Source organism: Natator depressus, chromosome 2, assembly GCF_965152275.1.
Source record: "Natator depressus isolate rNatDep1 chromosome 2, rNatDep2.hap1, whole genome shotgun sequence".
In the NCBI taxonomy this organism is placed as follows: Eukaryota; Metazoa; Chordata; order Testudines; family Cheloniidae; genus Natator; species Natator depressus.
In genome coordinates this window covers 111,588,460-111,612,677 of record NC_134235.1, presented here as the reverse complement: position 1 = coordinate 111,612,677, position 24,218 = coordinate 111,588,460, and the positions used below count along the sequence as shown (strand labels likewise).

General features: G+C 40.8%; 1 protein-coding gene across 1 annotated transcript in view; it reads right to left on the bottom strand.

Moving 5' to 3' along the window:
- ELOVL2 (ELOVL fatty acid elongase 2) overlaps nt 1–24,218 on the bottom strand; it is an 87,281-nt gene that overhangs the window by 27,962 nt on the left and 35,101 nt on the right. The window contains exons 2-3 of the mRNA XM_074944885.1: nt 18,340–18,403; nt 10,425–10,612 (exon numbers count right to left, since the gene is read on the bottom strand). Of these exons, the coding sequence (XP_074800986.1) occupies nt 10,425–10,612; nt 18,340–18,403 (252 nt within the window). The remainder of the gene's footprint in view (nt 1–10,424; nt 10,613–18,339; nt 18,404–24,218) is intronic.

Below are 24,218 nucleotides of genomic sequence, written 5' to 3'. Positions count from 1 at the left end.
CTCCTGAAATAGTGGGATCTTGCAACTAGAGTCAGAGGGTGGCACACCAGGATCCAGTTGCAAGATTTGGCCTGAAGATAAAGCTGCAATGGGAAGAAAGCTCCTACTGCTGCTTACATTCTTTCCCCACTTAGTTCTTCTGCTGCTTCTCCCAATTGGTCTATTCAGACTCTGTGCAGTTTTTTCATCAGCAGATCTTCTTGTTATAATTATGCCACTTTGGTAATGCCTGTGTAGCCAACTCTTGTGACTTTTTTATCATGAATCTTGCATTATTTGAGGTTTACTTAAATCCCCGCCTCCTGGAGACAAGTGAGAATGTGACAGTCTCAGCTTTTGTCAAATTAAAAAAAAAAGTAAAAGTAAATTTCTAGCCCTGTTGATGGTAAAGAAAATCTTGAAAATGTGACTCTAGTGGCTCAGAAACCACTAGGGAAAGACAAAGAACCCAACAGTTAATTAAAAAAACCTCATGATTGTTTGGGACCTAACTCATGATTTTTGAACTTTTGGCATTGATACTGTGAATCCCCACAGTTCCTAGAGGGCAAAGGGAAAGAGGGCCCTATCTCTTACTGGGCTCAGATTCAAAACCCCTCTAATATTCTGCACTATGCAGTAAGATTGTCATTCTTCATGTTCTCAGGGGCTTTTATTTGCTCTTACTGTTCCTTCTTGCAGAATTCACCATATTATCAGTTTTCTAGATTAGTGGTTCTCAAACAGGGGTATGTGTACCCCTGGGGGTATGTAGAGGCCTTCCAGGGGCTACATTAACTCATCTTGATATTTGCCTAGTGTTACAGCCGGCTACATAAAAGGCACTAGCAAAGTCAGTACAAACTAAAATGTCATACAGACAAAATGAGAAAGGAAGCAATATTTCAGTAATAGTGTGCTGTGACACTTTTTTGTATTTTTGTCTGATTTTGTAAGCAAGTGGTTTTTAAGTGAGGTGAAACTTGGTATGCAAAACAAATCAGACTCCTGAAAGGGGCACAGTAGTCTGGAAAGGTTGAGAACCCCTGTTCTAGATCATATCATATGCTCTTGTGTCTCCAGCTGTTTGGTTCTGGCCCAAAGTTTCAACATAGCATCACCAAGCAATCTTCCCACCCCCAAGTCCAATTTCAGCTGCACTGTCCATGTCACCTAGGTCAGCCTTTTTTAATAGCCAGCAGCTTGGAGTGAAAATTGGTTGTGAGTGCCTTAATCTCTATTAAAAACTCTTTCATTTTAGCTTTGGTAGCAGTGATGATCTCTTCATTCTGTTTTTAGGTTGCCTGCCTGCCATCTTGTCTCCTTCAGGGAATGGACAAGAAGCCTCCTCAGCTATGGACTGTCATTCTGCTTTGTGACATAGTTTTTAAGACTGGGACTCCTTTTGGGGAGTACCTAATGGATCCTTTCTGGATATTTTAAAAGTTTGTATGGCATGTATGGTGGGTGAGGGGGATGTGGGCTGAATCTGCAGCTGCCCACGCAGAGTAGGGGGTTCAATTAACCCTCCCACCCAGGGTTATATTTATTTGACTTATCTTATGTGCCTTGGTATCCTCCTATGTGACGTGCCCAATGTTACAAAATGAGTCAACAGCAGACCAGGTGTCCTCACTCCACCACTAGACCTAATCCTTTCCTTCCTGTGTAGCTGAAGCTACACATTAATATTACTCCTGCCTGTTTAAAAAGAGTAATTGTGTTGTTACAGTTTGAAGTTAGATCTGTCGGTACAGGCTCACTGTTGAGGTAGGTCAAGCCATGCTGGAGACTGATGCTGAAATTTCTCCACTGGCTGAATGCTAGAATAAGCAACAGAGTAACTACTGGAGTTTAATACATCATCGGATCCCCCTTGATGGGATTACAGCCACATAATCACAACTTTCTCATGCATTATCCTCTAATACTAGATTAGAAGAGAGAGAATCACATGTTAATTACTGAACTACAATACTTGTGATTTTTATATGGACTTTAACACTGGATTTCTGGACCGAAACAATTGCTTTTAGCTGTGAAAGTAAGAAGTGGAACACCTTTCAAGCCTCCTATGTGTGGCTTCGTAAGCACATGTCCAACAGCCATAGATTCATCAATACTAAGGTCAGAAGGGACCATTATGATCATCTAGTCTGACCTCCTGCACAATCCAGGCCACAGAATCTCACCCACCCACTCCTGCGATAAACCTCTCACCTATGTCTGAGATATTGAAGTCCTCAAATCATGGTTTAAAGACAGGTTGCTTCCCCTGGCCCAGAACATAAGGAGAGGAGAGAGGCATTGCATCCAAGCACAATAATTACTGGGCCTCCCATCAGATGGATTCCCCATTGACTACTGACTCCAGATTCCATCTCCAGCACAAGTTTTCTTGTTTTCCTTGCTACAGCCCCTCTAAAAGCCCGGGCTCCTGCAGCATGTTCTCAGCTGAGATTATGAGCTAGGACAGATGTTGGATTTGGCATTTACACTGGGGACAAAAGGAAGTCTCAATTAGTTTAATTTAAGATGACTTTAGCACCATTCGGCTTCCTCTGAAAAGGAGCATTATGCATATTTATATATATTTTACTTTTTTAAAAAAAGTCATTAGGAAACCCATGGGGTGGGGGGGAAAGAGAGAAAAAAGGTCAAGCAGGAGAGGGGATAGGAAGAAACAAAAAGCGGAGGAGAAAAGGGAAGGGAGTCTGGGAAGAAGGGGGTGAGAAAAGAAAGCAAAAGGTGATGGGGAGGGGGAAGAGAAGCAGATAAGAAAATAGAGAAGCAGGGAGACAAGAAACCCTCCCTGCCCAAAGCAGCAGCTCATGTCAGTTATCAACAGGAAGTGCTGCTGCCAGCTAGTCTGATCCAAATGATGGGATCTTGCGTCTGAGGAGAGTCAGCACTCTAATGAATATAACTGTCATTCTTCATTGAGGCAAGAGGACACTGTCACTTTCCCTGGAGTGCTAGCTCCCCCAGGCTGAGCTAGCTGGTGTCACCACACTGTCTCTAATTCCAGGTCTGGATTAAGCAGTCACAGAAGAGTGCTGTCTATTGTGACAAAGTTCCTGCTCTACCTTGGTGGGTCTTGCGCTTATTGGCGGATTTGCTCGCCTTGGAGCTTCACGGCAGCCCTCAGCTTGGCCGTTTTTCTGAATTCATAGTCCAGGTCGACTCCTCCTGTGTCTGACCAGGAGTTGGGAGGATTTGGGGGGAACCCGGGCCTGCCCTCTACTCTGGGTTCGAGCCCAGGGCCCTGTGGATGCAGCTGTCTAGAGTACCTCCTGGAACAGCTGTGCGACAGCTACAAGTCCCTGGGCTACTTCCCCATGGCCTCCTCCCAACACCTTCTTTATCCTCACCATAGGACCTTCCTCCTGGTGTCTGATAATGCTTGTACACCTCAGTCCTCCAACAGTCCGCATTCTCACTCTCAGCTCCTAGTGCCTCTTGCTCCCAGCTCCTCACATGCACACCACAAACGGAAGTGACCTCCTTTTTAAAACCCAGGTGCCCTGATTAGCCTGCCTTAATTGATTCTAGCAGCTTCTTGATTGGCTGCAGGTGTTCTAATCAGCCTGTCTTAATTGTCTCCAGAAGGTTCCTGATTGTTCTGGAACCTTCCCTGTTACCTTACCTAGGGAAAAGGGACCTACTTAGTCTGGGGCTAATATATCTGCCTTCTGTTACTCTCCTATAGCCATCTGGCCCGACCTTGTCACACTATACAATTGGATCTAGCAGGTAAGGTCTGAATTATCTCAGTAGGAGTACACAGGGTCTCCAGGAGGTTCATACTCAGGTTGCTAGCCAGGGCTAAAGCTTGTGGTGCTGCATCATGTTACCATGCTAGCTAGATTAAAGCTAGCAGGGGTATGCCTACCCATACTATAGCCACACTGTATGCAGACATACTATAAGGTAGGAAAGTGACAGCTGGCACATGCTGGCTCTTTGGTGAGGAAATATCTGTTTTTCTTGTCTTCTGAACAGTAGTTTTTCATATTGGTTGTCAATACATTTTAAAAAAAAACATTTTTTTTGTGTGGTTCCTGAACAAAGAGAGAGCTCAAATGGTGTAGCCATCAGCTGATCAAAAACTACAGGAAAAATAGTTCAAAATGAGATATGTATTGTTCAGCATTAATCAACACTCTTGTGAGCAGTGCCTGTATACAGGGGCTTGAGACTGACTGGGCATGGAGACTGAACTACCTTCCAACCCTGAGACATAGCATCATCAGGATGAGGTTGAGACCTGCTGGTAGGGCATGGAGGGAAGCTTGCATTTTACTAATAAGCCTCTTCAGTAGATAAACAGGGAAAAGACCTTTAATCCCTCTTTTGTGATTAAGTAAATCATGAACAAAAAATGTATTTTACGGTCTTGGATATGCTTTGTGGGTGCAGAATTTACTTGTACAACACCTGCAGACTTGTGTAATAAAATCCCTGCATGTCTAGATGAAAATTTACCCTATGGTATCCATGGAAGTGTGTCTATGTAGGTTGCCTATTTTTAGACTAGTCTCAAAGAATCACACTATAATCCAAGGTTTTACATAGGCAGCTGAGAAGCAGTGCAGTCAGGACTTAAAGATTGCTGCTCATGTGTCCTGAAGACCTCAAATACTCTATTGTCAGGAGAGCTGTAAACTGTCTAGGGAGGCAACATTGTGGATCAGCCTCGGACTGGGGGACATGGATTCCTACGTTCTAATCCCAGCACTGCCACTCACTGACTGTCTGGCCTTGACAAGTTACATAACCTTGCTGTACCTCAGTTTCCCCACATTTAAAATGGGTTAATATTGCCTTAACTAAAACGGGGGGTGGAATGAGGATTAGTTAGCTGATGTTTGCAAGTAATCTTGAAGATGTAAAGTGCTTATATGAATGTTTACATCTTCATGGTTATAGGAGCTATTCAGAGTAGCAGATCTTACATGCAACTCTCTGGTACTGGTAAAGTAATAGCAATTCTGCATTTGAAAAGCTAATTGTATTTGATTCAATATCAAATCTGTCCTTGGATACCTGATACAATTCCCACTGAAATGAATAAGAGCTGGTCTGTAAATCTGAGCATTGCCTTATTGAGGAAAGGGGTAAATATCATGCTCTACCTAAAATATGGAGCTCAAAAGGTCAGTAGAAAAGACACAACCCATTTAATTTATTTCACATGGAACTGTGAGAGAGAGAGAGAAATAAGGACGGCATGTTCAGCTAGAACAACGGCTACTGAAAACAGCAAAGTCAGCCTCTGAGATCGCCTGACTCAGCTCAAGAAAGAACAGCCCCTGAGAAAGGAACCGTAACCATGCAGGGTTCTCACCCCGATAGAAACATTTCTACATTTCGCATGTCGTTGTTTTGTGTTGTGTCCTCAGTGACCACTCACTCACTATGGGAAATGATTTTAAATGCAGAATTTTGATTTTTTTTCCAAATTACAAAAGATTGCTCGATTGGCTTTCTCCAGGTTCCCTCCTCCCTTTCCTGCTGCTTCTCCTCTTACAAGACTGAATAAGGCCTTTCTGCATTAATTAAATGAGAAATTAGCAGCAGCTATGCTTAGCACACCTAGTAAGCTTTCAGTTTATGTGAACCCTGGGCTCAGGCACAACTGAGATACAGATCTCTCTTGGCCAGGTGTTATTACCCACTTCACTACTCCCCACCTACGTGTTAATCTGTCCTGTATCATTTAATGGAAAAGGGCAACTTTTCATAGGGTTTTTTTAAACCATCCTGTTGAACTCAATAAAGACATCTAGACCTTTGCTATAGAATTTTATAGGATGCTTGGGGGTTAAAACCGTCAAATACTCACAACTTCAATTAAAGACAATAGCAGCTGTAGCTGCTCAGCACTTCTGACAATCAGACCCCTATTGGATATTAGCCTCCTCCAAATTCTATAGGACTGTCAGTAACTTTTGTACAGCCCCATTAATTTTATCCCTATTAAATTATATAGGACTCTTCCATAAGGCTCTGATCATCTTCTAAAGTTCCAAGTACTATCAACTCCCACTTCAGTCAGTAGTGCTCTGCAGCTTGCAAGATTGGGTCCTTGCACAAAGAATTGCAGTCATGTAATGCATACTGGAATTTTCCTTTTTGTGACAATGGGACCTCCATTTCCCTTTCCTCAGACCACTCTAGAGTCCGTGAAAGCTGCTTTGGTCACCTGCTGTGGGGAAGGGATGGCCTCTCATTACTAATACAAGAAAAGGAGTACTTGATCATGAAAAAAATGGGTGTTTATCACTTCAAAAGGTTTTCTCTCCCCCCACTCTCCTGCTGGTAATAGCTTATCTAAAGCAATCACTCTCCTTACAATGTGTATGATAAACACCCATTTTTTCATGATCTGTGTGTATAAAACATCCTCACTGCATTTTCCACTTTATGCATCCGATGAAGTGAGCTGTAGCTCATGAAAGCTTATGCGCAAATAAATTGGTTAGTCTCTAAGGTGCCACAAGTCCTCCTTTTCTTTTTGCGAATACAGACTAACACGGCTGCTACTCTGAAACCTACTAATAAAAGGTTCCACCTATTTCAGGCTCAGTGCACTTCCACAGAGATCCGAATTCTGATCTCTAGCACTGTGCTTTCACTAAAGTGCCAGGAGAGCCTGCATGGGGTCTTTTATACACTAAAACCTCACAGATTTGCCCTCTTCTTAACTTGCTGTCCCCTGCCCTGCTGCTCAGCAAAGATTGAACAGGCTAGGTGGAGTAGAGGCCTCTTTATTCTTGCAAAATTTACTACAGCACGTTTTGAAGCAAATAATTAAAAATTCAGCTACCAAAATAAATGAACAAAATATATTTTGTGATGCAGTGTCCCTTTTTTGTTTTTATTTATCTTGTTCACTATTGTGCCAAATTCAAATATTTTAATGGGTTTTCTGCTCATTAGCACCAATTTGTGAGGTGTCATTGTAATTCCAAAGTTTGCTTGCAAAGACCAACACAATCCAACTAATAAGGCTTATGACTTGACTGCAATATCATGATTGTTCTGTCTCTGCTCTGCCTCTATTGGGTAAAGTAATTGAAAAAGTGGTTAGGAGGCAACTCCTGGTGCTATTAGGAATCCTCAGATTGTCTTGATACCTGTCAATCTGGGTTCAAGCTTGTCTGTAATACTGAACCTGCTGGTTGATGACCTCTTTCTAGAGAAGGTGCTCATAGTGCTGCTTTTAGCTATACTGGCAACCTTTTATCTTGACTTAATTGTGAAAATTGGCTACTGGAGTACCAAATGTTATCTGTAGTCAAAAGTGTCTTTGTTACTGTCTTTACGTAGCATGAGAGTTGTAACAGTTTCTTTCTGATGTGAATTTTGCTGGAGTTATCTATCAACGCCCGGGGACTTGACTACTTAATGGGATTTTCCAGAGACAGCATGTTACTGCTGTGCTCCCCAGATTGCTCTGGTGCGCTATTCATTTCTGGGTACAATTTAGGATGCTGGTTAGCGTTGGGCAGAGGTTTTGCGTTTAGATTTTTCTTCAAAAATCAAAATCTTTTGGGAAGAAAAAAATAAGCCAAGTGTTAGTGAACTGATGAAATTCGGACTGTGAGCCAGATATTCAAGCTGGGTTACGAGCCTTGTGCACCACTCAGCAAGCACCTCAGAGCCATAATCCAGCTGCAAAGGCCCAGCACAGAATTCTCCTGTTGGAGGGAAGCTGCCTCTGTTGCCTCTCTGTGCCCCCTCCACCTGGAGTAGGGAGAAGGGACAGGTGGGGAGGGGGTGCAGTGGAGCTGCTTCTGGCATGGTATTTGTTAAGGACCCTATAGCAGTGACACAACTCAGAAGTGGCCAGGTGGAGTTCTGAGAGGCATTGGGACCAGGGTTGGCTAGAAGGTATGGGAAATGATTTAAGGGGTGTCCTCAAACTGATCCATAACAGATGTAGAACATGGAACGGTGAGCTCTGTCACTGTAATTAATGGACAACAGGAATCATGTGTGTGAACGGGACACAAAAGCTTATGAGCCACGGGTTGCAGAAGTGAGGCCTGGCTGAATAATCAGAGGGGCATTGACAAATTAGTTTTGTGTACAGCAAAACAATCTTCAGAAGGTGAAAGATCAGGCAACCTAAAGGAAGTCTGTGCAACGCATTTACAGCAAAGATACGTGCACTTCATCTGTATAACTTACACCTGCTAAGTTCTGATATATTCAGCTGCTCAGTGGAGGGCTGAGCCTGCCTGCAGGCACAGGAGAGCAGGGTTCTGATTTTTCTGTGTAATATGCTGCATTTTCTTTGAACCTTACTATTTGGATAACATTCTGTGTGCCTCCACCACAAATTAAATGTTAACCCTGAAGTGTTACTTTTATTAAGGAGCCAAATTGTTGTGTAGAGACCAAACCATACAGTAAGGGGGATTGTGCTCATTTCTCCCATGTTTTGGGCTTGATCCTGCATTCCTCAAGCACCCAGAAGAATTGCTGAAGCCTGTGTGAATTCTGAATGGGATGAGACTCTTCATGTGGGATTAGCCCCTTGTGTGTCTGCACAAGCCAGAACTGAGCCCACAGTTTTGATCAGGCAAATTGCCTCTTGTTAAGATCAAAAGAAATGAATTCCCCTAAAACTTGAAAGTTTTCATGAGGCCCTGTTTGACTTCTGAGCAAAGCAATGTTTTGCCATTCTGTTGAGAGAACAATCAGTATTTGTTTTTCTCTTGTCGATGACTCGATCCTGGTACCCTACATGACACTGGGAAGCCTGGAATGCTGCGAGGGTAGTCTAAACAAGGCCTGGAATGTCATCTAGCACCTCCAGAGGTCACTCCAAAAACAAGCACATAATTCAGCCTGCCTGTCTCATCGGGTTAGGTTATTTACCAAACAAACATGGGAGGATTATTTTTAGCATGCTAACGCTAAGGTCAAGTAACTGGAATTATCCATAACAATTAACTAGTCAGAAACCCAACACACCTTAAATGCGGGATAGTTTAGAACTGTGGTTACCAGACAACACCAGTTTTGTTACTTCAGACTTATGACCCTTCTCCTATTCTCTATCTTTCTGATGAACTCAGGGCATAGTGTTTCTGCAGGGGCCACTATGCTGCTGTTGCCATTTCTCATCAGCTGCACATGTTCTAACCGGCAAGGGAGGATGAGTTGCTCAAAATCTATCTAATTGCTCACCCAGTAGTGTCCATTATGGGCACAAACCTGAGCAAGCCAGAGTCAGCACTAGGTGCTAAAGCCAAGATCTTAATTTGTTCAACTGACGGACATTTGGGAATGGAACCACACATATGTTACTATGAAGTTTTCTAAACCAGTATAGTTTCCTAAAAGGGATCAGAGTGAACATGGATGCAAGAATGCAAGGCTGCATTTTCTTAAAACATCACCTAAATGGGGGAGTAAATGCCCTTGTGGATCAGGCTTACTTGGGTTCTAGCCCTAGTTCTGCCACAATCTTCCTGTGAGACTCTGGGCAAGTCATTTAATCTGTAAAATAAGAAAACTAATGTACTTCACATCAGAGCTGGTTGAATTATTCATTTTGACTAAATCATCAGACAAATTCAACCCTCTTTTTCTTCATTAATAGCTTATAATTTCTGAGAGTGTATTCTTTACTGATAAGCAGTCAACAAACAGTCAGCCTAGGGGTTCCCAAACTCTCACAGTAAGCTGAACGTTTGCTTTTCATAGCATATGATTGGATGCTAGAACCCTGTTAAACATGATTGTAAACAAATGACAGTGAATAGCAAATAATGAATGATTAGCACATACTCTTCTACATAAATCTGTTCAGTCACATGCAATTATGGGTATTTGAACAAATAGCCATTCCAGAGATGTACATGCAAATAAAAAAAAAAACAAACCAATTCACGGGAATTAGAGACACACGGTGAGTGAGGTAATAATTTTTTATTGGACCAACTTCTGTTGGTCAGAGAGACAAGCTTTCAAGCTCTCTCACCAACAGAAGTTGATCCAATAAAAGATATTACCTCACCCACCTTGTCCCTCTAATATCCTGGGACCAACATGGTACAACTGCATTGCATAATTCATGGGAATGTTCACAAATGGTGAACAAAAAGGCACAGACATAGTTGAACAGAGCAGTCACTGAAAATTCAAATGCATATTGGCAAACTTTCTGTTTTAGCAGAAATTGACTAACTCTAGGTGTGAGGCATAGCTCGTTAATGATGACTTTGAGATCCATAGCTAGAAGGTGCTATACGAGTCAAATTATTATATCGTCTCACAGATCAATTGTTAAACGGGCTGAAAGACGTTGCAATTTGAAAGCCCAGATTACCTTGGAAGTATGTTTTACTAAAATATTTCTGTGGTGAAAAATGACTTAGTACTTGGCCTTCTCGGATGTGGTTCTGCATTTAAAAAAAAAACAAACTTACCTCTATGAGCATGTACAAAGAAAGCACTGTAACTCCAAGGTTATACACAATGAGATGACCCCTGAGAGAGAATGCAGGCCTGTTCTTCATAAACTTGGTACCCAGCCATATGGAAAGTAGATATACTACAGTAAGGAAAAACGTGGGCAGGTAAGAATCCAACAGGAACCATCCTCTGACCCTAGAATCTGAACAGAAACAAATGCAGTGAGCAATTAAAAATGGCTTGCTCAGTACTGCTAAAAGGAGGCCGCCCATATTCAGAAGAGTGTCTGCTAAAGGCACAAGTGGGAATGTGCCAAGACTTGCCTTATCTCTGTCATATCCTGGGACCAATATGGCTACTGTAACATTGCAAATGACCTGAGGTAACATTCCAAAGGATATGCTATGTATGGTAATGGGTTGACAAATGCTCTATTCATTTCAACATAGATCTGTGGTTAAAATTTAAATACAAAATGAAAATTAAATTAAATACCAAATCATAGTCTGTTCCATGGACAAATAGCCTGCATTTTTAATAGTATTATACACGCAAAAATGCACATATGAAAAACTATTACTTCACAGACAGTAGCAACTTTCTTCATTTTTATTTCACGTTTGTTATTTATTTACTTACTGGAGGGCTTTTGAAAACTTTCAAACACATTAAATCTATTCATTTGTCATTACTTTTTCAGTGTTTTGCTGATTATCAAATATATTTTTTTGTTTAAACCAAAGGCTTGCTCCTTCATTAGCTCACATGGTACACTTGCTTGATCCTGAAATAAAGCATTCAGGCCAAATCCTGCTTGCCTTATTCACACAAGTAATCTCATTTACAGTAATAAGAACACTTGTTTGAATAAGAAGAGCATGATCTAGCCTCATATGCCAAATCTGCAGCATCATTCTTTTCCAGGTCAACAAAGGAATGCCAGCAGCAAAGAATTATAATTTCCCTCCTGCCAAGATCTGCAAATGGAGAGACTGAGTTTCCAGGGAAAGCAATCTTACTACAGCAAAATCCCTTCAGCAACAGACTTTATGGGTAAATGAAATTGCTTCATCATATATGCTATTCTCTTTCAAGTCTGTCCAATTTTCCAAAAGAGATTCTCTATCTAAAACATGAGTTATGGTTTAAAAAGTCATACAGTATGCTAAAACAACCCTTAACTGCATTATTAATCATCTGGATTTGTTTAAAAAAAACTACCTCTGTTTCACCATTCATGTTTACTTTTTCCGTTTTGCTAAATTGGACATAAAATACTACGTGAGTTTACGGTTTCACTTTTTCACTCTTGCACAATACTTCAAAGCTGGGCTTGAAAATTCTTCAGGGGGATGATTAAATCAAACATTACAGGTTTTTTTGGGTGCGGGGGGGAAGGTATTGTCTAATGTTTTGTTAAAAGCATTTTTTCATCAGAAAATCTTATTTTTAACAACAAAATTTAAATGACTTAGAACTATCCTATTGTGAACAGCAAGCCTACGGAAATATGTGTTCTTATTGTTCCTATCACCTTCTACCTTCCTCCCTGCTTCCCTCTTATTATTTTATATTCATTAGTTGAATTTTGTCTTAAACTAGATTGTAAGCTCTTCAAAGCACAGACTGTGTCAGCCAGATCTATTAAAGCTGGAAGAGTCTGCATCTGTCTTCTCCCACCCCCAACTGGCTCCCAAGAAGCATCTTCATTCTCACTATTGAGAGAGCTGCAGAATAAATCTGCCTGAAAAGTAATGGAGCTGCACACTTTGTGATTTCCTTGCTTTTGTCAGTTCAGATCACTCTGTGTTAGCAAGCTAGAATGCTATTTTCTTCCTTGGAATGTGAAAATGTGTTTATGATCTCTTAGATGTGGTAATTAATAAATATCCAGCATGTCTCCTGGCACTAGCATTGTCTGTTACAAGACAGCATATTGTATGAAGACACAGTACCATCTATACAAGAGCATAAGAGTCTTAACAGTTAGGACGGTATTGGAAAAAGTTCTCTGTCCTTCTGGAATATGACCAGACATATTCAAGATGATCTTGGGCCATAATCCAATGTATGGGATGAGAGTACAAACAAAAGAGATAAGGCATAAGAAAATAAAGGTAAGTTAAACTCAAGCCATACAAAGCTTGACAGAATGTACCTTTAGAAAAAAGAGAAAATGTAATATAGATGGAGATAACACCAGTCTTGCCTGCTTTGGAAGACTGATTTCGAAAGAGTTTACATGTGCATACAGTCTCCAGAGCAAAGGCGTCCCACAGGAGACTGTGAGAAGGTAACCAGAAACTGCCTTTGCAACTAGAGGAAAAGTAACTGGTAGAAATCGGATGATGAGCTGAGCTAAAGTGGAAAATTAGATAAGTGATGAAAGCAGCTTCTACTCTAAGCCCAGAAAGCAAGTTTTCCCATTGTTGATAAAAGAGCACAGCTCATGTTCTAACACTTTAATAACTGCAAAGTGACCTATGGCTGGATTATCAGGCAATTTAAACATAATTTTTAAGTCTTACTATTGGTTTTAGGTGCGCCCTCTTGAAGCTTGAAATTGAAACTTGTTCCTTTCTCCCACTGCCTCTCCTTATGCGCACACAGTCACACTTGTTACCTCTTAGTAAGGGGGCTCATAAATGCGGGGCTCTTGGTTTTGATTGATTTTGTTTTCTTTTTAGAAAAACAGCACAGGATTATTGGGGGAAGGGTTGGTGGGAAATGTACGGATTTGACAAAAAGAATAAGAAAAAGAGAGAAGTTAACATTAGTGCCTACCATCTGTCAGACTCCCAGTGCTCCTTTATGTTCAAACAGGTTCAAATGCATCCACTTACGAGGGAAAGTGTGACATACCATTAGTTTGACAGTTCTGAATCATTCCAAAGACTAAATCCCAGACGAGAGCAGTGAGTGACACCACACTACAAGAGCACTGGAACACTATATGTGGTGAGAGAGTTGTGCACAAGCTCAGATTCCATCTCAAACTAACTCACTTCCAATTAAAAATGGGGATGAACCAGAGCCATGGAGGGAAATCCTGACACCACTGAACTCAGTGGCAAAATAATGGCACTGAGACTTTACCCAGGTGGTTAGATATTCTGGGTTCTAACTCAGTCACTTGCAGTGGGAGCCTGTTTGTATCTGAGAAGAATCTGAATTTCTTAGTGGCTGAGGGTATGGATTTCTGGAGTGGGTTTTTGATGCTGTTAATATTTAATGGCAAAATACATATCATAAAGGATATGTTAGTATGACTTCATCATACTTCTCCAAAATTATATCCTCTCTCAATATGTTGCCAATTTAAATTTGTTTTTGTACATGAATAAAACAAACTAAACCACTGGCTGTAGTTCCTGCAACCAGTGTCATTCCACAACACATAGCTATGTCATGATCCTTTCTTTTTTTACTTTTCTTGTCTCCTTAACATAAAAACTAATAAATGCACCTGCAGTACTAGAGAGGCATGGTGGAATCCTGTTTAAAGGATCAAATTGAGCAAGCCCCATTTTGATCCTTATACCTGAATGGTCACTGTGTCCTGAGCAGAGAGCCTTTCCTGTTTTGGTATACATCAAAGAAAATCTAAAGCAAATAAGGGCAAGCACCTCACTGTAACAGTGTGGTATACAGGGATTGAACTAAGGACCTCTGGATCTAAAAGCATGGCTGTGCAGTTTAGTGGATGGGGAACACATGGCTGGGGCTGAAGATATTTGGGTTCTATGCCCAGTTCTGCTACTGGTGTTCTGGGGACCTTGAGCAAGTCACCTCTGCCTTTCTGTGCCTCAGTTTCCCCCCTGTAAAATGGGGATAATTATACTAACCCTCCTCTGAAAGTGCTTTGTGATCTGTGGATGACAAGTACTATATAAGAGCTAAGCATTATTCTACTGCTTGAGTCAAAAGGGGGGTTAATTCAGAAGCTGCAGGCAATTTAAACTGCTTTGTGAGATGTAGCCATCAGGAGACAGAGCCACACAGGAGCTTGATGGTACTCATTGCAATTAAACGGCAGAGCTTCCATTGCCTTCCATTGCAGGATCACAGCCTGTGTTAGCTGAGTTTCAACATCACCAATGGAAATTGCTTTTAGAAAGTAATGTTTGGTCTATAAAGGGCAAAAAACACTTTTGGTGCATCGATCTTGCCCCTCCAAATCCAACCAAGCAGGAGCAGAGCTGGGGGGGGAAGGCTGAGTGGCACAGCAGTTCAGCACTCCCTGGAAGTTGGCATCCAGGGTGACTGCCCTGCTTACCTGCCCCTAGAACTGCCCTGGTTGTCACCTAAATAGCTATTGTCTAAAAATAAAGCAAAATAAAAAAGATGGATTTACAGAGTAGTCATGTATTTCAGATAGCCTGCTGTCAAACCAAGAGCAGATAGTGGTGGAAAATAGCTAATAGAAAGAAATCTGTAATGCTTTGTTATTTTAGCCTTTTTAGGTAAGCTCACTAGAATTCATCAGAACTTCTCTCTCAGGGTCAGTCCAGCAACTTCTTGTGAGTCGTCTGTCTATATAACCATTTTACGGGGTGCCATGTTGTTCTGCACTGTGTCATTATACATACACAGGCCACTAAAGCAAAAGTGCATGCTACTGTGTGGGACCGTAGACAAACAAGATCGTATTTTCAATGCTAGTGTTTGAGATGTGATGGAATTGATAGTATTGTCCTCTGAGTATTTTAAAACACAATTTGCCATTTGTAATTCCACTCGTTTCTAGTTGTAATTGTACTAGCATAGCTACGTCCAGTGGCTTAATTGGTCTAATGATTGCACAATTTAATGCCACAGGTAAATTCAGAAATATAGTATAAAATTGCACCACTTGGGATGCTGTTTCACTGTTGAACACACTGCAGTTCTGTTCTTGCCAGCAGATGTCAGTAGCAGAGAGAGAGGAAAAGGAGATGAAAAGTAAGCCTGTTGCCAGCTGAGAAGAAAATAGCAACATGGGAGCATTCCTTCAGTAATATGGTGCTTCAAAATAACTTGTAACCTTACCCTCTGCTGGGTTAAACTAGTACAACAGGGAGAGATACCAGTTTTGAAGGGATTTAGAGGCAAATAATTGTTTCAACTTAGAGGTGTTCATAACTGAAGGCCTCTCAGCACATTTATAAAAAAACAGCTAACAGCATATCTGTCGGACACAGGGTAATATGCCCAAGTCAGAGGGCTGTGTCTTTGGCTTTGGCCCTTCTGCATCCAACACAGCCAAGGCGAAGGAAGGCTGTAAACTACCTTTAAGCTTCCCTGATCGTGGTGTCTCTGGATGCCAATCTGTGTCCAAAGATGCAATTTAGAGCAGTGGGATCAATGAAAATTGGTCATAGTAAGGACCAGGATCAGCCCCAAGAGCTAGAGTAAGATGCCACTGAGGTCCTGCTCCCAACTGGTAAGAGACGACTCAGCAATAAATGAGGGAAAAGGAAAAGTCCTGACATTTGAGCACAGTTGAACTCAGGAAAGTATTTGAAGCAACTGACATGGAAATAGAGTGACACTAGATCCTGTCATGCTGAGGGACTGAAGCATTTTATTTTATTTTATTAAATTTTAAAGCATTAAATTTTATTTCTCCTCCAATAAGTTCCTTGGGATGTGTGTCTGTGCATGAATGTCTTTAGACCCATCTCTCTGAGCACTACACATCTTTTCAAAGGGTTTTGTTTGATCTGGGCTATTAACATTCAATTCCTTTCAAATGGCAGTCATTCCTGTGAGACTTTGCTTTTCAAATGCCAACCGTGAATCTCTTTGAATGAGTTGGTACAGGCAGTACTTGTTTTACTGAAGTGCATTTTGAAGACTCAGTGGAGCTATAGTATTTGCTATGCAGTTATATTAACCGCAATTCATCCATCTCAAAGACTTGGCTCTGGAGGCACTGGAAAGAGAAGGTTGAAAAGACATAGCCTTTATGTATGTAAAAAGGAACAAAACCTTCACACATATGGTTATTGGACTGCATTAGCTTGCTAGTATTAAAGACCTATTTTACAAGTATTTTCTAGGAAGCCATTCTATTAATTTTTAAAATAGATTCAGGTAGAAATCCAGAAATTGTGCAAGCCAAAGTTTTGCAAAGATCATATATGCTTCACAGTTGATGGAGGTGATTGCCACTCCCAGAAGAATAAAAAAATATTACTTTCCAGTTTTTAAGAATCTTGTAACGATTTTCCCTTTAAGAAAGAAATGTTAAGATTTGAAGAATCTGATGAAATGCAAGCATGAGGCATCTGAAAATGTATTATAATATAATTTATACTTTATGATTACACTATGCTGTAGGTCTTCATATTTTGATTCAGGAAGCAAGTCTGACCTCCTCAGGTGATAGTAGAGCAAGTAGCCAAAGACCAGAAGGGGTATGAAAGAAGTGACCTCTGAATCTGCACCAGGTTTGCTGAGATTTTGGATCTCATCCTGAGGGGTTCTGGATGCCCATAACTTTCACTGCAGTCAGCAACTCTCAGGATTCATCAGTTTGTTAATTAGGTGAACCACATGAAGATGGGATTATTATTACAGCTGATCAAAAAATGGCATTTCCTTTGTGCAGAAAATTTGGAGATTTTGAAGTCTGGTTTCATACTGATTCAGGATGAAAAGTCAAAATCTTAGAATTTTTCATGAAAAATATTCCAAAAATATTTTGTTTTGACTTATTTTATTATAAATAATATGACAAATCAAAACAAAGTGGAAATGAAACATTTTGACCGTATTGAAACCAAACATCTCAATAATTTCCATGAAACTTCAGACCAAATGCACACGTTCTCACAAAACATAGTGATTTTGCCATGCTGGCATTTTCTGATGGAAAACTATTCCGTAAGAAAATTTTTGACCAGCTCATATTATTATACACATTTTTGAGGCGATATAATATGAGTGACCAATACCATGCAAGTATTAATGAGACAGGAAAAACTCAGTCTGATTTGTGTTTATACGGCTTTCATTATCATAGCGTCTGAGTGCATGAAAACACAGCTACATATTATATTCTGTGAATACTTAAGGAGCGCTGCCAGTAACAGAAGTACGTTCTGTTTATTCTATAATCATTTTTTCCCTCCAGATTTAGTTATCTCTGGGCCAGGTTGGTCCTAGGATGTGTTTAGGGGTGGAAGGAAGGTGCTTTTCACCCCTGCTTACCCTATGTATATGGCCAACGTATTAGATGGCTGAAGTGAGGGAAACTTTGTATTGGGGTCAGTGGCCCAAATGTGATAAGTGGAGAAGTGGTTTGTAGTGCAACACTTTGGGTATTATTTGTGGGCTAGAATGGAAATGCAGATGATGATGACGTAATGGGATATATCTGGGTGTAAACAAGTGGTGTGTGATTAGCTAGAGGATGAGCTAAAATTAAGGCTGTTTTTGACACTGTAACTTAGAGTTCCTGAGTTTTCAACAGATTTTTGGTTTGTTTTCTTTCTTTCTTTCTTTCTTAACTACACTATGTGCTAAAGACTTTTTTCTTAAATAACTAACTGGTGATTTTGGGAGACAATTCTGGAATACCTCACTTGAGACACCTCACAGGGCTTGACAGGGTTGCCAGTTTTGGCCAGATGTGTTCCTGGAGGTTTTATCACATGACATAATTTTAATTCCCGGAGACTCCAGGACAATCCAGGAGACTCCAGGGCTTGATTTTCCAGAAGGTGGGTGCTCAGCACTTTCAGAAAATCCAGCCTGGCCTCCTTACGGCATTTGCAGTGAGGCATTCAAAATTTCTAGTCAGCTTTGAACATCTTGGTGACTGTCTTCAGGAAAACAACTGCTTTTCTTATTTTCAATTATTATATTGCATCTGAAGATGATTCAAACAGCTTTTGTTTGCACATTAAAAGATCATGCATTCTGAGTCCTGAAAAGCACACTTACCTCGAGATCCAAACATATAATCCACAAATGTATTTATTTCCCAGTCCAAAGCCTTCAGCTGCTCCTACAAAGACACATGACAAATTGTTATCTCATGCCTCATATAGAAAATAAACCTGCAGAGAGCCTTTTTACACACAAGTGTCTCAAGGTATCTGACAACAATCATCCCCATTTTAAAAAAGTGCTCTTTTGACATGAAAGGATTTAGGACTCTATTCTGCTGTGGCTACACCCACAGCTCCCATTAACCCCATTAGTGGAAGTAGCAGTACCTACCACAATCGACCCCTGAGGAAAGCAATTTAGATGGAGATTTTAGAAATGAAAATGAGCAAGTCTTTAAATGAACCTAATCTGTAGCAGGTGCCTTTTTTTGTGTAGAAAGTATACCTTGGCCGCCTTCAAACCCCAGCAATGCTTGCTCTTGTAGTTTTCCCATTAAAATCTGTATTTGAGAAAAGAGCAGTCAGTATCCCTGATCTGCTTTATGAAGCCACCTGCTGTCAGCAGCAGTGTGATTGTGCACTAGTTAAATGTACTGATGCTCTGTTTTGAAGAGGGAAGATTTTTTTTTCCACCTGCAAAATCTCTGTATTCCACATCCTTAGTCCCTCATCACCACAATGTGAGCATCTGAGTTTCATTATTTCTACTTTCCAGGAGAGGAACTGAGGCAAAGAGAGACTAAGTGATTTGCCAAAGGCCCAAGTTAATAGAACTATTCTGATTTATCCCAGGTGGTCCAGAAGTCTTTGGCAAAGTTGGAAATTGAAGAGTTCTCTCCTGAGTTCTAGTGCACTGCCTGAATTAGACGGCCATCCTTCTCACACCTATTGCTTCATATACTCCCATGCTGTGCAGTCCAATCCCTTGCAAGAGATCACAATCTTGAAAGAATAGGGGACCAGCCAGCCAAAATGCCCTGCTGTGCCCTCTGAATTCTCCTGACTGTTGCGTAGCAATACTGTACTGCTGCGCAATTGTTTCACTCTGGAGGAGAACTTCTGAAGTTCTCTACCCACCAATGCATTTGCACATCACCGGGCAGGATTTGGGTTACTCCAGATGTTAAAAACGAATTGGCTGGTTATTGGGAATAAATGTGTACCTCTCTGCACCCATCTTTGCCCATAACTTTCTCCAGGTCTAAGGGAAATGTCTCAGAAGGGGCAGGTTTTGCAGCACCTTGGGGTGAAAAAATTAATCTCTACAGAATGCTGCGTGGTTCATCTGATCTCAGTAAAACAAAACCAGAACAAAAACCAAATTTCATTTTTTAGTTTTATATTTACAAATGACGGGAAAGGTTCCAATCAAAGGGATCATTGAGATAAGGCAAATGCTGTTGCTGAGAAGTTTAGCCTTTTTGAAAGGTGCTTGATGATGGGGGGCACTAGAAACTGGCATCTCTCCCAAGAACAGATACCAATACCAGCAGCCAAAGTTTTCCCTGCACTGAGCTGGAAGCGACCTCCGAAGTTGGAGGATAGTTCCAGCCTGGTCTGGGGCTTTCTGCTGAGATTGCCAGCAAGGTACCTGCTGTGCTGGTGGGTTGTGAAACAGAGAGATGTCTGCTAGAAATTTATTCTGAGACCAGCAAACTAATTTCAAACAGGCATCACTACTGAGCCACCACAGTTTAGTCAAATGACGCAGATTGGAAACTCTCGCCCATCATCGTATCTCTGAGCTATCCAGTCCCCTATTTGTTTAAAGTTTTATGAAAGGGAAGACTTGGCCCATTTTCATTTGGAAAATGCCATGCTAGCTCCCATCAGTGATCTGTACATCTGCTGTACTACCATGTCAAAAACAATGAGGAGTCCTTGTGGCACCTTAGAGACTAACACATTTATTTGGGCATAAGCTTTCGTGGGCTAAAACCCACTTCATCAGATGCATGGAGTGAAAAATACAGTAGGTAGTATATATATTACAGCACATGAAAAGATAGGAGTTGCCTTACCAAGTGGGGGGTCAGTGCTAACGAGGCCAATTCAATCAAGGTGCAATTGGCCTATTCTCAACAGTTGACAAGAAGGTGTGAGTATCAACAGAGGGAAAATTACTTTTTGTAGTGACCCATCCACTCGCAGTCTTTATTCAGGCCTAATTTGACGGTGTCCAGTTTGCCAATTAATTCCAGTTGTGCAGTTTCTCGTTGAAGTCTGTTTCTGAAGTTTGTTTTGTTGAAGAATTGTCACTTTTAAGTCTGCTATTGAGTGCCCGGGGAGATTGAAGTGTTCTCCGCCTGGTTTTTGAATTTTACAATTCTTGATGTCTGATTTGTGTCCATTTATTCTTTTGCGTAGAGACTGTCTGGTTTGGCCAACGTACATGGCAGAAGGGCATTGCTGGCATATGATGGCATATATCACATTGGTAGATGTGCAGGTGAACGAGCCCCTGATGGTGTGGCTGATGTGGTTAGGTCCTATGATGGTGTCCCTTGAATAAATAAGAGGACAGAATTGGCAACGGGGTTTGTTGCAGGGATTGGTTCCTGGGTTAGTGTTTTTGTTGTGTGGTGTGTGGTTGCTGGTGAGTATTTGCTTCAGGTTGGGGGGCTGTCTGTAAGCAAGGACTGGCCTGTCTCCCAAGGTCTGTGAGAGTGAGGGACCATCCTTCAGGATAGGTTGTAGATCCTTGCTGATGCACTGGAGAGATTTTAGTTGGGGGCCATCGGTGATGGCTAGTGGCATTCTGTTACTTTCTTTGTTGGGCCTGTCCTGTAGTAGGTGACTTCTGGGTCTCACTCTGTCAATCTGTTTCCTCACTTCCCCAGATGGGTACTGTAGTTTTAAGAACGCTTGATAGAGATCCTGTAGGTGTTTGTCTCTGTCTGAGGGGTTGGAGCAAATGCGGTTGTATCTTAGGGCTTGGCTATACACAATGGATCGTGTGATGTGGTCTGGATGAAAGCTGGAGGCATGTAGGCAAGTATAGCGGTCAGTAGGTTTCCAGTATAGGGTGGTGTTTATGTGACCATGACTTATTTGCACTGTAGTGTCTATGAAGTGGATCTTTTGTGTGGACTGTTGAGAATAGGCCTCTTCCACCTTGATTGAATTGGCCTTGTTAGCACTGACCCTCCACTTGGTAAGGCAAATCCCATCATTTCCATGTGCTGTAATATATATACTGTATTTTTCACTGCATGCATCTGATGAAGTGGGCGATAGCCCACAAAAGCTTATACCCAAATAAATTTGTTAGTCTTTAAGGTGCCACAAGGACTCCTCTTTGTTTTTGCTGATACAGACTAACACGGCTACCACTCTGAAACCAACTGCCATGTCAGTAGCCAAGTAGTGCAATTCAAGAGCAGTTCCATTCAATAGAATAGATCCTACCCCTTGACAATTCTGTGTTTCACAAAGGTACTACTGTCTGGAGATTAATCTGTTTTTAAACACACACACACACGCACGGATTTACATGATTTATAGCTATTGGAATTAGACTACAAAGCTGCTTGCATTCATGATCAGATTATGTAAATATGTACACATTGTGAGTAATATCATTAATATAAATTCCTTATATATTTGAATTTTGTAGGCAAGTCTACTTTAGGCTGCATTTTAATGAGAATTGCTGACAGACTGAATTCTTGCAACTACTTAGATGAAAGAAGAGGAGAGTAAAAGGGAGATAATTTTTTTTAAAAAATATACCTGCCTACTTTCTGCAGAGGGTGGTAATTTCATTAATCAGAATGCACCACTACATTTAACTATCCATGCCTAAAAGAGGGGTTATCATGCATGGACGGTGTATGAAATAAAGAAAAATCATAACTGATATGTGCATTGTAAATTAAATACATTTGTAGGATCATGTGTGTTTTTTGCATTTGTATGTGATACTGTGTTCTTGTACAGGTGCAAAAGTGAATGAGCTAACTATGAAAACATCAAGAAGGAGATTGGTACCAGCAGCTAAACACGCCAGAGGCCAACTTAATTTATGAAGGCTGTTAACAGTGGCTGTCTTCATTTACACAGACCATCGTTATGGAAGAGGCAGAACAGGAGAATTATACCTCTCTTTGTCTCCCTGGTTTCCACACTTCTTGACTATCTTACCCCTTAGCATATCTCCAAGCTATTCAGAGACTAACGTTTTGCTGACCAAGTCCTATGCATGCACAAGTTAAACAAGAAAATACATTTATTTACCTACCACGATGACTACTTTGAAAAATTACTGAGAAATCAAAATAAAACTTTCTAAAAAGAAATTAGTAGGCCATATTATGCCACTTGCTTCTGGAAGAACTCTTCAGTGATTGCCATGGAGATATAGTACAACATAGCCCATTGTATGTAAAAATACAAGAAAACAGAAAGAGTCTGCAGCATAAACATTTTTGTTGCTTGTCTCCATTTCTGGCAAATCATTTCTCTGTCTCTTATCTGTCAAGAAGCTTGAGTTACCAGGCTCAAGATTAATATAGACTTTATTTTATTCCCTCTCTTTATAGGATACAGCTCTGGATATTGGCAGCGTCATCAATTTTCTCACCCATTTCTCACCCCTCTTCCCGCGGGCGGCCCCCCCCCCCCAAAAAAACCCAACCCTTACTGGTGTGAACAATTGAAAGGAGGAAAAATTGCCATCATATGACAAAATGCAATGTACAGATTTCTCATAAGGTATTTATTTTTGCAACAGAAGTGGAAATGAATGAGTAGCAACAAAATGTGCTTATGTGATATGTTCATGCTGATTATATTTGAAACATTGCTTCAAGGTCAGTCGATATGGGGGAAAAATCAGTCTTATACTTGCCTTACATTTACATCTCTGTCTCCTGGTTGCCTTGGTTTCCTGATAGGTATTACTGTAAAGGCAACATGAGCTATGCAAAAATAATCCATATACTGTCCATACAGTACAGGTTTTTATGTAGAAGAAGCAAAAATAGGAACAGTTTGCCAATGAACATCTGTTCTGCAAACATTTTACCATCAGATGCTCTAGATTGGAAACTCCTTCTCTGCCTCTCTGGCAGGGCAAGTGGGAGGGAAAATATATAGAAGTAACTATGTCTCGGGTAAATGTAAACACAAAGGGTTCTGTTTGCCCATGGATGCTTGGGCATAGAAGTATCCAAATTTGACCTGTCTGTCACTTCACCTGGAATGGTCCCTTAGAATATGTTTAGCATTAGTAGTTAGGACAATCTGTTAGATCTTGTATTTAGCTGTGACACTCTGAGTACCTTTCCCAGACCTGAAGAAGAGCTCTGTGTAGCTCAAAAGCTTGTGTCTCTCACCGACAGAAGTTGGTCCGTCCAATAAAAGATATTACCTCACCCATTTTGTCTCTTGAAGTTATGAGAAGCATTCTAACAGGATTGACCAGCACAGATATATTGGATAGCTTGATTATGAACTTTATTCTTAGTTCTGCTTTCTCCTTTCTCTTATGTAAGTTAAGTATTACATAAGGAAGTCAAGAAATACAATCATGAGCAGCATCTAGTGTTGCTAGGTCCTTTTCCTCTCACCCTGGCATTGGTTTAGTAGTTTTCTAATGTATGGTTTAGTTCATGTGGTTCGGTAGTTTCCTAATGTATTTACGTCCACCAAAAAATAATCCATTGCCTCCTGCTCAGCTGCATTAGATCTAAAAACAAAACCTTGTAAGAGATGTAGTATTTCAGATGGCCTGAATTTCAGAATATATTTGAGCTTGCTTTGATTCACCTTGATTTATTGTTCAAATTTGCTGTATATGTTTTCAGAGGGTGCCATTCAGTTTTAGCTCGGAAGAGATTACACTGCCACACAACTTTTTTGCCACCAGCCAGCTGTCTTGATCAGTTTTTTAAAAATCTAAGTTAAAATGTTGATCATTTATGTCAGCTT